General features: G+C 39.9%; 1 protein-coding gene across 2 annotated transcripts in view; it reads left to right on the top strand.

Moving 5' to 3' along the window:
• fbn2 (fibrillin 2) overlaps window positions 1-13,948 on the top strand; it is a 349,375-nt gene that overhangs the window by 298,173 nt on the left and 37,254 nt on the right. For both annotated transcript variants that reach the window (XM_036976697.2, XM_090233643.1), the window contains 5 exons: window positions 2,107-2,232; window positions 3,374-3,499; window positions 3,970-4,086; window positions 4,323-4,451; window positions 12,229-12,348. In XM_036976697.2, coding sequence (XP_036832592.2) covers window positions 2,107-2,232; window positions 3,374-3,499; window positions 3,970-4,086; window positions 4,323-4,451; window positions 12,229-12,348 — 618 coding nt within the window. The remainder of the gene's footprint in view (window positions 1-2,106; window positions 2,233-3,373; window positions 3,500-3,969; window positions 4,087-4,322; window positions 4,452-12,228; window positions 12,349-13,948) is intronic.

Raw genomic sequence — 13,948 nt, 5'->3', positions numbered from 1 at the left:
TATTTTTTGTGTGGAGGGGGGTTTTGTGGAAACCGAATTCTTCTCTCGTATGGATTTCTTCAGTTTGGCGTTACAAATGTAGTTGACACCAGTCTTTATTTCATTTAGGATAACTGAGGCGGCGGTTAGGCTAGAAAGTCTTAATGATGCCCCTCGAATGTAACTGTAGTCATATAAGCCGTTTCTATTTTAATACAACCCTTTCTGTTTTGATTTCATATCTATATTTGTCCTCTTCAATCATTTGTATTTAATGTGAAACTACTATAATTCAGTCCTAGAGTACCAATCATTTTATTCCAACTTGAAATACACTTTGTCTGTCTGTCAGTTTCTCTTTCTCTCTGTCTGTCTGTCGGTTTCTCTATATCTGTCTGTCTGTCTCTCAGTTTCTCTCTCTCTCTGTCTGTCTGTCTGTCTGTCAGTTTCTCTCTCGCTCTGTCTGTCTCTCAGTTTCTCTCTCTCTGTCTGTCTGTCTGTCTGTCAGTTTCTCTCTTTCTCTGTCTGTCTGTCAGTTTCTCTCTCTCTCTGCCTGTCTGTCAGTTTCTCTCTCTCAATTCAATTCAATTCAAGGGCTTTATTGGCATGGGAAACATGTGTTAACATTGCCAAAGCAAGTGAGGAGTGCCAGTTTCTCTCTCTCTCTCTCTGTCTGTCAGTTTCTCTCTCTGTCTGTCTGTCTTTCAGTTTCTCTCTCTCTCTCTGTCTGTCTGTCAGTTTCTCTATATCTCTCTGTCTGTCTGTCTGTGATCTGTCTGTCTGTCACTTTCTCTCTCTGTCTGTCTGTCTGTCAGTTTCTCTCTCTCTCTCTCTGTCTGTCAGTTTCTCTCTCTCTCTGTCTGTCAGTTTCTCTCTCTCTCTCTCTGTCTGTCTGTCTGTCTGTCAGTTTCTCTATATCTCTCTGTCTGTCTGTCTGCCAGTTTCTCTCTCTCTCTCTCTGTCTGTCAGTCTGTTTCTCTGTCTGTTTTTTCTCTCTGTCTGTCTGTGATCTATCTGTCAGTCTGTCTGTGATCTATCTGTCAGTCAGTCTGTCTGTCTGTCTGTCTGTCTGTCTTTGATCTGTATGTCTGTGATGTTTGTCTCTCTGATCTATCTGTCAGTCTGTGATCTGTCTGTCTGTCTGCCAGTTTCTCTCTCTCTCTCTCTGTCTGTCAGTCTGTTTCTCTGTCTGTTTCTCTCTCTGTGATCTGTCTGTCTTTTTCTCTGTCTGTCTGTCAGTCTGTCAGTCAGTCAGTCAGTCAGTCAGTCAGTCAGTCAGTCAGTCAGTCAGTCAGTCAGTCAGTCAGTCAGTCAGTCAGTCAGTCAGTCTGTCTGTCTGTCTGTCTGTCTGTCTGTCTGTCTGTCTGTCTGTCTGTCTGTCTGTCTGTCTGTCTGTCTGTCTGTCTGTCTGTCTGTCTTTGATCTGTCTGTCTGTCTGTGATCTGTCTGTCTGTGATGCCTGTCTGATCTGCCTGTCTGATCTGCCTGTCTGATCTGCCTGTCTGTCTGTGATGTCTGTCAGTCTGTGATCTGTCTATATGTGATCTTTCTGTCTGTCTTTGATCTGTCTGTCTGTCTGTCTTTGATCTGTCTGTCTGTCTGTCTTTGATCTGTCTGTCTTTGATCTGTCTGTCTGTATGTCTGTGATGTTTGTCTGTCTGTCTGTCTGTGATCAGTCTGTGAAATGTCTGTCTGTGATCTGTCTGTCTGTCTGTCAGTCTGTGATCTGTCTGTCTGTGATCTGTCTGTCAGTCTGTGATCTGTCTGTCAGTATGTGATCTGTCTGTCAGTATGTGATCTGTCTGTCTGTCAGTCTGTGATCTATCTGTCAGTCTGTGATCTGTCTGTCAGTCTGTGATCTGTCTGTCTGTCAGTCTGTGACCTGCCTGTCTGTCAGTCTGTGATCTGTCTGTGATCTGTGTTTGTGTCTCTCTCTCCCTGTTCATCTAACTGCCTCTGATCTTTCCTGCTGCTCTGGCTACCTGTATAATTGCTATCTTAATCTGGTTTTGTGTTGTGTGCGTGCGTGTGTTTGGGTGTGTGTGCTTGCGTACTTGCGTCTGTCTGTGTGTGTGTGTGTGTGTGTGTGTGTGTGTGTGTGTGTGTGTGTGTGTGTGTGTGTTCCAGACATCGATGAATGTAGCAGTGTGGAGAACCTGTGCCAGAGGAACGCTGACTGTATCAACAGCCCTGGGAGCTACCGCTGTGAATGCTCAGAGGGCTTCAATCTCTCCCCCATAGGAGCCTGCAACGGTGAGACAACAGACACTCCTCACAAATCCCACACATGCTACATCCCTCATGTACCCTATTCCCTACATACTATGTGCACTGAACAGGGCTCATATGGCTCTGGTCAAAAGTAGTGCACTATATAGGGAATAGGGTCACATTTGGGATGTAAATGAAAGTGATTCTCACCAATGTGTCTTTGTCCTGGTGTGACCTATCAGACCAGCTGTAGCCTTTTACTGCTAAAGTCCAGATGCACTGTGGACAGGCAGCGACCGCCAACACCATATTTACCCAATGTCTCGCCCCAGTGTGATCCTTGGCAGGCCCGGGGCTCTGCCTTGTAAAAGAGCACTTAGCTGCATGTCTGGAGGATTACCTAATGCACCCTGTGGCCTTGACCTGGTCTTATCTGGAGGATTACCTAATGCACCCTGTGGGCTTGACCTGGTCTTATCTGGAGGATTACCTAGTGCACCCTGTGGCCTTGACCTGGTCTTATCTGGAGGATTACCTAATGCCCCCTGTGGTCTTGACCTGGTCTTATCTGGAGGATTACCTAATGCCCCCTGTGGTCTTGACCTGGTCTTATCTGGAGGATTACCTAATGCCCCCTGTGGTCTTGACCTGGTCTTATCTGGAGGATTACCTAGTGCACCCTGTGGTCTTGACCTGGTCTTATCTGGAGGATTACCTAGTGCACCCTGTGGTCTTGACCTGGTCTTATCTGGAGGATTACCTAATGCACCCTGTGGCCTTGACCTGGTCTTATCTGGAGGATTACCTAATGCACCCTGTGGGCTTGACCTGGTCTTATCTGGAGGATTACCTAGTGCACCCTGTGGCCTTGACCTGGTCTTATCTGGAGGATTACCTAATGCCCCCTGTGGTCTTGACCTGGTCTTATCTGGAGGATTACCTAATGCCCCCTGTGGTCTTGACCTGGTCTTATCTGGAGGATTACCTAATGCCCCCTGTGGTCTTGACCTGGTCTTATCTGGAGGATTACCTAGTGCACCCTGTGGTCTTGACCTGGTCTTATCTGGAGGATTACCTAATGCACCCTGTGGTCTTGACCTGGTCTTATTCCCCTCTCTCTCTCTCTCTCTCTCTCTCTCTCTCTCTCTCTCTCTCTTCTTCTTCTCCTCCTACCGTTGGGAAGACCGCAACGAGTGTCTGGAGATCACCAACGTGTGTAGCCATGGCGAGTGTGTGGACATCCAGGGTGGCTACGAGTGCAGGTGCCACCACGGCTTCAAGGCTACGCCCAACCGCAAGATGTGCACGGGTGAGAGCTTTCTAGAAAACACTTCAGGCTCTCGCTTTCAATGGAGGCCAATGTAATCAATCAATGAAATGGCGGCAGGGTAGCCTAGTGGTTAGAGTGTTGGACTAGTAACTGAAAGGTTGCAAGTTCAAATCCCCTGAGCTGACAAGGTACAAATCTGTTGTTCTGCCCCTGAACAGGCAGTTAATCCTAGGCCGTCATTGAAAATAAGAAATTGTTCTTAACTGACTTGCCTAGTTAAATAAAGGTTAAATAAAAGAAATAAAGAAATAATCAATCTCAAAATGGAGACCATTCCGAATACCATTTTCACCTTCTGTTTTGGAATATTGTGGTTGTCCTGAAATGTTTCTGGCCTTTAGATATGTTTGGTTACTTTTAAGATCATGTCTATGCACTCCATTTGTGATAATTGACTGAAATATTTTGTAGCGTTACAACATTATCATTTTAGTCGTACCTGTCTCCAGATGTTGATGAGTGCGAGCGGTTGCCTTGTCGCAACGGAACCTGCAAGAACACAGTGGGCTCCTTCAACTGTCTGTGTCACACTGGGTTTGAGTTCTCACACCACAACGACTGCATGGGTGAGCACCACTGTCCCCTGGTTCATCTAATGATTTCTGCCCCCCCCCCCCCCCCCCCCCCGTTCTAGGCATGTCCTTTGAGGTTTTACACCCTAAAATAAATACTTTATGACAAATACATTTTCAAAAATATCTTTAGAAATAAACCTGCAACCTAAAGGGCAACTTCTCTTTTTTTGGAATATAACTTGTATTCACTCTTGTATTGATGTGCTGTTTTGTGTTGTGGTTGGCAGATATTGACGAGTGTCAGACATCCTTTGGCACGCTGTGCAGGAAAGGCCAGTGTATCAACAGTGTGGGCTCCTTCCAATGTCTGTGTGAGGAGGGCTACAAGCTAACCCCTGATGCCAAGAATTGTATGGGTAAGAACTGTCATACTATACTGTATGGGTTATGATCTGTCCTACTCTACTGTATGGATAAGATCTGTCCTACTGTATAGATAAGAACTATCCTACTGTGTGGATAAGAACTGTCCTACTGTATAGATAAGAACTGTGCTACTGTATAGATAAGAACTGTCCTACTGTATAGATAAGAACGGCCCTACTGTATAGATAAGATCTGTCCTACTGTATAGATAAGAACTGTCCTACTCTACTGTATGGATAAGATCTGTCCTACTGTATAGATAAGAACTATCCTACTGTGTGGATAAGAACTGTCATACTGTATAGATAAGAACTGTCCTACTCTACTGTATGGATAAGATCTGTCCTACTGTATAGATAAGAACTATCCTACTGTGTGGATAAGAACTGTCCTACTGTATAGATAAGAACTGTGCTACTGTATAGATAAGAACTGTCTTACTGTATAGATAAGAATGGCCCTACTGTATAGATAAGAACTGTCCTACTGTATAGATAAGAACTGTCCTACTGTATAGATAAAAACGGTCCTACTGTATAGATAAGAGCTGTCCTACTGTATAGATAAGAACTGTCCTACTCTACTGTATAGATAAGAACTGCCCTACTGTATAGATAAGAACTGTCCTACTGTATAGATAAGAACTGTCCTACTGTATGGATAAGAACTGTCCTACTGTATAGATAAGAACTGTCCTACTGTATAGATAAGAACTGTCCTACTGTATGGATAAGAACTGTCCTACTGTATAGATAAGAACTGTCCTACTGTATAGATAAGAACTGTCCTACTGTATGGATAAGAACTGTCCTACTGTATAGATAAGAACTGTCCTACTGTATAGATAAGAACTGTCCTACTCTACTGTATAGATAAGAACTGTCCTACTGTATAGATAAGAACTGTCCTACTGTATAGATAAGAACTGTCCTACTCTACTGTATGGATAAGAACGGTCCTACTGTATAGATAAGAACTGTCCTACTGTATGGATAAGAACTGTCCTACTGTATAGCTAAGAACTGTCCTACTGTATAGATAAGAACTGTCCTACTCTACTGTATAGATAAGAACTGTCCTACTGTATAGATAAGAACTGTCCTACTCTACTGTATAGATTATAACTTTCCTACTGTATGGATAAGAACTGTCCTACTGTATAGATAAGAACTGTCCTACTGTATAGATAAGAACTGTCCTACTCTACTGTATAGATAAGAACTGTCCTACTGTATAGATAATAACTGTCCTACTGTATAGATAAGAACTGTCCTCTACTGTATAGATAAGAACTGTCCTACTGTATAGATAAGAACTGTCCTCTACTGTATAGATAAGAACTGTCCTCTACTGTATAGATAAGAACTGTCCTACTGTATAGATAAGAACTGTCCTACTGTATAGATAAGGACTGTCCTCTACTGTATAGATAAGAACTGTCCTACTGTATGGATAAGAACTGTCCTACTGTATGGATAAGAACTGTCCTACTGTATGGATAAGAACTGTCCTACTGTATAGATAAGAACTGTCCTACTGTATGGATAAGAACTGTCCTACTGTATGGATAAGAACTGTCCTACTGTATGGATAAGAACTGTCCTACTGTGTAGATAAGAACTGTCCTACTGTATAGATAAGAACTGTCCTACTGTATAGATAAGAACTGTCCTACTGTGTAGATAAGAACTGTCCTACTGTATGGATAAGAACTGTCCTACTGTATAGATAAGAACTGTCCTACTGTATGGATAAGAACTGTCCTACTGTATAGATAAGAACTGTCCTACTGTATAGATAAGAACTGTCCTACTGTGTAGATAAGAACTGTCCTACTGTGTAGATAAGAACTGTCCTACTGTATGGATAAGAACTGTCCTACTGTATAGATAAGAACTGTCCTACTGTATGGATAAGAACTGTCCTACTGTATAGATAAGAACTGTCCTACTGTATAGATAAGAACTGTCCTACTCTACTGTATAGATAAGAACTGTCCTACTGTATAGATAAGAACTGTCCTACTGTATAGATAAGAACTGTCCTCTACTGTATAGATAAGAACTGTCCTACTGTATAGATAAGAACTGTCCTCTACTGTATAGATAAGAACTGTCCTCTACTGTATAGATAAGAACTGTCCTACTGTATAGATAAGAACTGTCCTACTGTATAGATAAGAACTGTCCTACTGTATAGATAAAAACGGTCCTACTGTATAGATAAGAGCTGTCCTACTGTATAGATAAGAACTGTCCTACTGTATAGATAAGAACTGTCCTACTGTATGGATAAGAACTGTCCTACTGTATAGATAAGAACTGTCCTACTGTATAGATAAAAACTGTCCTACTGTATAGCTAAAAACGGTCCTACTGTATAGATAAGAGCTGTCCTACTGTATAGATAAGAACTGTCCTACTGTATAGATTAGAACTGTCCTACTGTATAGATAATAACTGTCCTACTGTATAGATAAGAACTGTCCTCTACTGTATAGATAAGAACTGTCCTACTGTATAGATAAGAACTGTCCTCTACTGTATAGATAAGAACTGTCCTCTACTGTATAGATAAGAACTGTCCTACTGTATAGATAAGAACTGTCCTACTGTATAGATAAGGACTGTCCTCTACTGTATAGATAAGAACTGTCCTACTGTATGGATAAGAACTGTCCTACTGTATGGATAAGAACTGTCCTACTGTATGGATAAGAACTGTCCTACTGTATAGATAAGAACTGTCCTACTGTATGGATAAGAACTGTCCTACTGTATGGATAAGAACTGTCCTACTGTATGGATAAGAACTGTCCTACTGTGTAGATAAGAACTGTCCTACTGTATAGATAAGAACTGTCCTACTGTATAGATAAGAACTGTCCTACTGTGTAGATAAGAACTGTCCTACTGTATGGATAAGAACTGTCCTACTGTATAGATAAGAACTGTCCTACTGTATGGATAAGAACTGTCCTACTGTATAGATAAGAACTGTCCTACTGTATAGATAAGAACTGTCCTACTGTGTAGATAAGAACTGTCCTACTGTGTAGATAAGAACTGTCCTACTGTATGGATAAGAACTGTCCTACTGTATAGATAAGAACTGTCCTACTGTATGGATAAGAACTGTCCTACTGTATAGATAAGAACTGTCCTACTGTATAGATAAGAACTGTCCTACTCTACTGTATAGATAAGAACTGTCCTACTGTATAGATAAGAACTGTCCTACTGTATAGATAAGAACTGTCCTCTACTGTATAGATAAGAACTGTCCTACTGTATAGATAAGAACTGTCCTCTACTGTATAGATAAGAACTGTCCTCTACTGTATAGATAAGAACTGTCCTACTGTATAGATAAGAACTGTCCTACTGTATAGATAAGAACTGTCCTACTGTATAGATAAAAACGGTCCTACTGTATAGATAAGAGCTGTCCTACTGTATAGATAAGAACTGTCCTACTGTATAGATAAGAACTGTCCTACTGTATGGATAAGAACTGTCCTACTGTATAGATAAGAACTGTCCTACTGTATAGATAAAAACTGTCCTACTGTATAGCTAAAAACGGTCCTACTGTATAGATAAGAGCTGTCCTACTGTATAGATAAGAACTGTCCTACTGTATAGATTAGAACTGTCCTACTGTATAGATAAGAACTGTCCTACTGTATAGATAAGAACTGTCCTACTCTACTGTATAGATAAGAACTGCCCTACTGTATAGATAAGAACTGTCCTACTGTATAGATAAGAACTGTCCTACTGTATGGATAAGAACTGTCCTACTGTATGGATAAGAACTGTCCTACTGTATAGATAAGAACTGTCCTACTGTATGGATAATAACTGTCCTACTGTATAGATAAGAACTGTCCTACTGTATAGATAAGAACTGTCCTACTGTATAGATAAGAACTGTCCTACTGTATAGATAAGAACTGTCCTACTGTATAGATAAGAACTGTCCTACTGTATAGATAAGAACTGTCCTACTGTATGGATAAGAACTGTCCTACTGTATAGATAAGAACTGTCCTACTGTATAGATAAGAACTGTCCTACTCTACTGTATAGATAAGAACTGTCCTACTGTATAGATAAGAACTGTCCTACTGTATAGATAAGAACTGTCCTACTGTATAGATAAGAACTGTCCTACTGTATAGATAAAAACTGTCCTACTCTACTGTATAGATAAGAACTGTCCTACTGTATAGATAAGAACTGTCCTCTACTGTATAGATTAGAACTGTCCTACTGTATAGATTAGAACTGTCCTACTGTATAGATAAGAACTGTCCTACTGTATGGATAAGAACTGTCCTACTGTATGGATAAGAACTGTCCTACTGTATAGATAAGAACTGTCCTACTGTATAGATTAGAACTGTCCTACTGTATAGATAAGGACTGTCCTACTGTATGGATAAGAACTGTCCTACTCTACTGTATAGATTAGAACTGTCCTACTGTATGGATAAGAACTGTCCTACTGTATAGATAAGAACGGTCCTACTGTATAGATAAGAACTGTCCTACTGTGTAGATAAGAACTGTCCTACTGTATAGATAAGAACTGTCCTACTGTATGGATAAGAACTGTCCTACTGTATGGATAAGAACTGTCCTACTGTATAGATAAGAACTGTCCTACTGTATAGATAAAAACTGTCCTACTCTACTGTATAGATAAGAACTGTCATACTGTATAGATAAGAACTGTCCTACTCTACTGTATAGATAAGAACTGTCCTACTCTACTGTATAGTTAAGAACTGTCCTACTATACTATATAGATCAGATCTGTCCTACTCTAATTTATGGATAAGAACTGTCCTACTCTACTGTATAGATAAGAACTGTCCTACTCTACTGTATAGATAAGAACTGTCCTACTGTATAGATAAGAACTGTCCTACTCTACTGTATAGATTAGAACTGTCCTACTGTATAGATAAGAACTGTCCTACTGTATAGATAAGAACTGTCCTACTGTATAGATAAGAACTGTCCTACTGTATAGATAAGAACTGTCCAACTGTATAGATAAGAACTGTCCTACTGTATAGATAAGAACTGTCCTACTCTACTGTATAGATAAGAACTGTCCTACTGTATAGATAAGAACTGTCCTACTGTATAGATAAGAACTGTCCTACTGTATAGATAAGAACTGTCCTCTACTGTATAGATTAGAACTGTCCTACTCTACTGTATAGATAAGAACTGTCCTACTCTACTGTATAGATAAGAACTGTCCTACTCTACTGTATAGATAAGAACTGTCCTACTCTACTGTATAGATAAGAACTGTCCTACTGTGTAGATAAGAACTGTCCTACTCTACTGTATAGATAAGAACTGTCCTACTGTATAGATAAGAACTGTCCTACTGTATGGATAAGAACTGTCCTACTGTATAGATAAGAACTGTCCTACTGTATAGATAAGAACTGTCCTACTGTATAGATAAGAACTGTCCTACTGTATAGATAAGAACTGTCCTACTGTATGGATAAGAACTGTCCTACTGTATGGATAAGAACTGTCCTACTGTATAGATAAGAACTGTCCTACTGTATAGATAAGAACTGTCCTACTGTATAGATAAGAACTGTCCTACTGTATAGATAAGAACTGTCCTACTGTATGGATAAGAACTGTCCTCTACTGTATAGATAAGAACTGTCCTACTGTATAGATAAGAACTGTCCTACTGTATAGATTAGAACTGTCCTACTGTATAGATAAGAACTGTCCTACTGTATAGATAAGAACTGTCCTACTGTATAGATAAGAACTGTCCTACTGTATGGATAAGAACTGTCCTCTACTGTATAGATAAGAACTGTCCTCTACTGTATAGATAAGAACTGTCCTACTGTATAGATAAGAACTGTCCTACTGTATAGATAAGAACTGTCCTACTGTATAGATTAGAACTGTCCTACTGTATAGATAAGAACTGTCCTACTGTATAGATAAGAACTGTCCTACTCTACTGTATAGATAAGAACTGTCCTACTGTATATATAAGAACTTTCCTACTGTATAGATAAGAACTGTCCTACTGTATAGATAAGAACTGTCCTACTGTATAGATAAGAACTGTCCTACTCTACTGTATAGATAAGAACTGTCCTACTGTATAGATAAGAACTGTCCTACTGTATGGATAAGAACTGTCCTCTACTGTATAGATAAGAACTGTCCTACTGTATAGATAAGAACTGTCCTACTGTATAGATTAGAACTGTCCTACTGTATAGATAAGAACTGTCCTACTGTATAGATAAGAACTGTCCTACTGTATAGATAAGAACTGTCCTACTGTATGGATAAGAACTGTCCTCTACTGTATAGATAAGAACTGTCCTCTACTGTATAGATAAGAACTGTCCTACTGTATAGATAAGAACTGTCCTACTGTATAGATAAGAACTGTCCTACTGTATAGATTAGAACTGTCCTACTGTATAGATAAGAACTGTCCTACTGTATAGATAAGAACTGTCCTACTCTACTGTATAGATAAGAACTGTCCTACTGTATATATAAGAACTTTCCTACTGTATAGATAAGAACTGTCCTACTGTATAGATAAGAACTGTGCTACTGTATAGATAAGAACTGTCCTACTCTACTGTATAGATAAGAACTGTCCTACTGTATAGACAAGAACTGTCCTACTGTATGGATAAGAACTGTCCTCTACTGTATAGATAAGAACTGTCCTACTGTATAGATAAGAACTGTCCTACTGTATAGATTAGAACTGTCCTACTGTATAGATAAGAACTGTCCTACTGTATAGATAAGAACTGTCCTACTGTATAGATAAGAACTGTCCTACTGTATGGATAAGAACTGTCCTCTACTGTATAGATAAGAACTGTCCTCTACTGTATAGATAAGAACTGTCCTACTGTATAGATAAGAACTGTCCTACTGTATAGATAAGAACTGTCCTACTGTATAGATTAGAACTGTCCTACTGTATAGATAAGAACTGTCCTACTGTATAGATAAGAACTGTCCTACTCTACTGTATAGATAAGAACTGTCCTACTGTATATATAAGAACTTTCCTACTGTATAGATAAGAACTGTCCTACTGTATAGATAAGAACTGTCCTACTGTATAGATAAGAACTGTCCTACTCTACTGTATAGATAAGAACTGTCCTACTGTATAGATAAGAACTGTCCTACTGTATGGATTAGAACTGTCCTACTGTATAGATAAGAACTGTCCTACTGTATAGATAAGAACTGTCCTCTACTGTATAGATAAGAACTGTCCTCTACTGTATAGATTAGAACTGTCCTACTGTATAGATAAGAACTCTCCTACTGTATAGATAAGGACTGTCCTACTGTATGGATAAGAACTGTCCTACTCTACTGTATGTCGTTCACGGTGGTAGGCTACTTTAACATGAGGGGTACTCAGCTTCGTAACATATTTCTAATGTAATAAATATTATTCAATCTATTATTGGGATGATATAGCTATTTTTGGTAACACTTAACAATGAGGTCACCTTTACCTATGTTTTTCAATAGTTATTGTAAACTGTTACTGCTGTTTCTTAATGATTATTGCCATTAACCAAAGGTGAGTATGTCAAGGTATGATGGATAAAATATTTTCAAAACATTTCCACGGTAAAGTTCTGATATTTTAACCTGGTGTTTCACACATTACCCTACTATTTGTCCTCCCAACTCGTTTCCTCATTTTCTCCAGATGTGAACGAGTGTATGATCTTCCCCGGGACATGCACTCCTGGAACCTGCCAGAACCTGGACGGCACCTTCCGTTGTCTCTGTCCCCCGGGCTACATAGTCCAGAACGAGCAGTGTATAGGTGAGGTCTACATCCGCTACATAGTGGTTGGAAAAAATGTATTTGACCAAATACAATGCTTTTTCTCTGGTAACAAATTAACAACAGACTTTCTGGCATGCTTATAGAGAAGGGCACTCAACATGTACTGCACCGATACTAGTGATTGAGGATTGGTTGGAAGAAATTGATAATAAGAAGATTGTGGGAGCTGTACTGTTAGATTTCAGTGCAGCCTTTGATATTACTGACCATACGCTGTTGTTGAGAAAACTTAAGTGCTATGGCTTTTCAACCTCTGCCATATCGTGGATTCAGAGCTATCTATCTAATAGAACTCAGAGGGTTTTCTTTAATGGAAGCTTCTCTAATGTCAAACATGTAAAGTGTGGTGTACCGCAGGGCAGCTCTCTAGGCCCTCTACTCTTTTCTATTTTTACCAATGACCTGCCGCTGGCATGAAACAAAGCATGTGTGTCCATGTATGCTGATGATTCAACCAAATACTGAACTGAAAGTGAAATCCTTAACAAACAGCTAATGAAGTCACTGAAACCCTTAACAAAGAGTTGCAGTCTGTTTTGGAATAGGTGGCCAGTAATAAACTGGTCTTGAACATCTCTAAAACTAAGAGCATTGTATTTGTTACAAATTATTCCCTAAGTTCTAGACCTCAGCTGAATCTGGTAATGAATGGTGTGGCTGTGGAACAAGTTGAGACTAAATTACTTGGTGTTGCCTTAGATTGTAAACTGTCATGGTCAAAACATATAGATTCAATGGTTGTAAAGATGGGGAGAAGTCTGTCCTTTAAAGAGATGCTCTGCTTTTTTCACCACACTCCACAAAGCGAGTCCTGCTCTAGTTATATCTGATCTTAATTATTGTCCAGTCGTGTGGTCCAGTGCTGCAAGGAAAGACCTAGTTAAACTGCAGCCGGTCCAGAACAGGGAGCCACGTTTTGCTCTTCATTGTAGTCAGAGGGCTGATATAAATACTATGCATTTCAGTCTCTCTTGGCTGGGAGTTGAGGAAGGACTGACTGCATCACTTATTTTTATAAGAAACATTAATGTGTTGAAAATACCAAATTGTTTGCAGAGTCAAATTACACACAGCTCTGACACACACACTTATCCCATCAGACATGCCACCAGGGGTCTTTTCACAGTTCCCAGGTCCAGAACAAATTCAAGAAAATGTATAGTATTATACAGAGCCACAATCTTATACAACGCAAGTGAACAGCAAACCTGGTTTCACAAAACAGATAAAGCAACACCTCACAGCACAACGCCTTGCCCCCATGTGACCTACTGGTTGTGGTGACCTACTGGTTGTGTGTATGTACTGACATGTGACCTACTTGTTGTGTGTATGTACTGACATGTGACCTACTTGTTGTGTGTATGTACTGACATGTGACCTACTTGTTGTGTGTATGTGCTGACATGTGACCTACTTGTTGAGTGTATGTACTGACATGTGACCTACTGGTTGTGGTGACCTACTGGTTGTGTGTATGTACTGACATGTGACCTACTTGTTGTGTGTATGTACTGACATGTGACCTACTTGTGGTGTGTTTGTACTGACATGTGACCTACTGGTTATGTGTATG

Source organism: Oncorhynchus mykiss, chromosome 5 (genome assembly GCF_057628025.1).
Source record: "Oncorhynchus mykiss isolate SJ-2025 chromosome 5, ASM5762802v1, whole genome shotgun sequence".
Taxonomy (NCBI): domain Eukaryota; kingdom Metazoa; phylum Chordata; class Actinopteri; order Salmoniformes; family Salmonidae; genus Oncorhynchus; species Oncorhynchus mykiss.
Note: the sequence above shows the minus strand (reverse complement) of the source record. Positions and strands in the feature narration are given on the sequence as shown.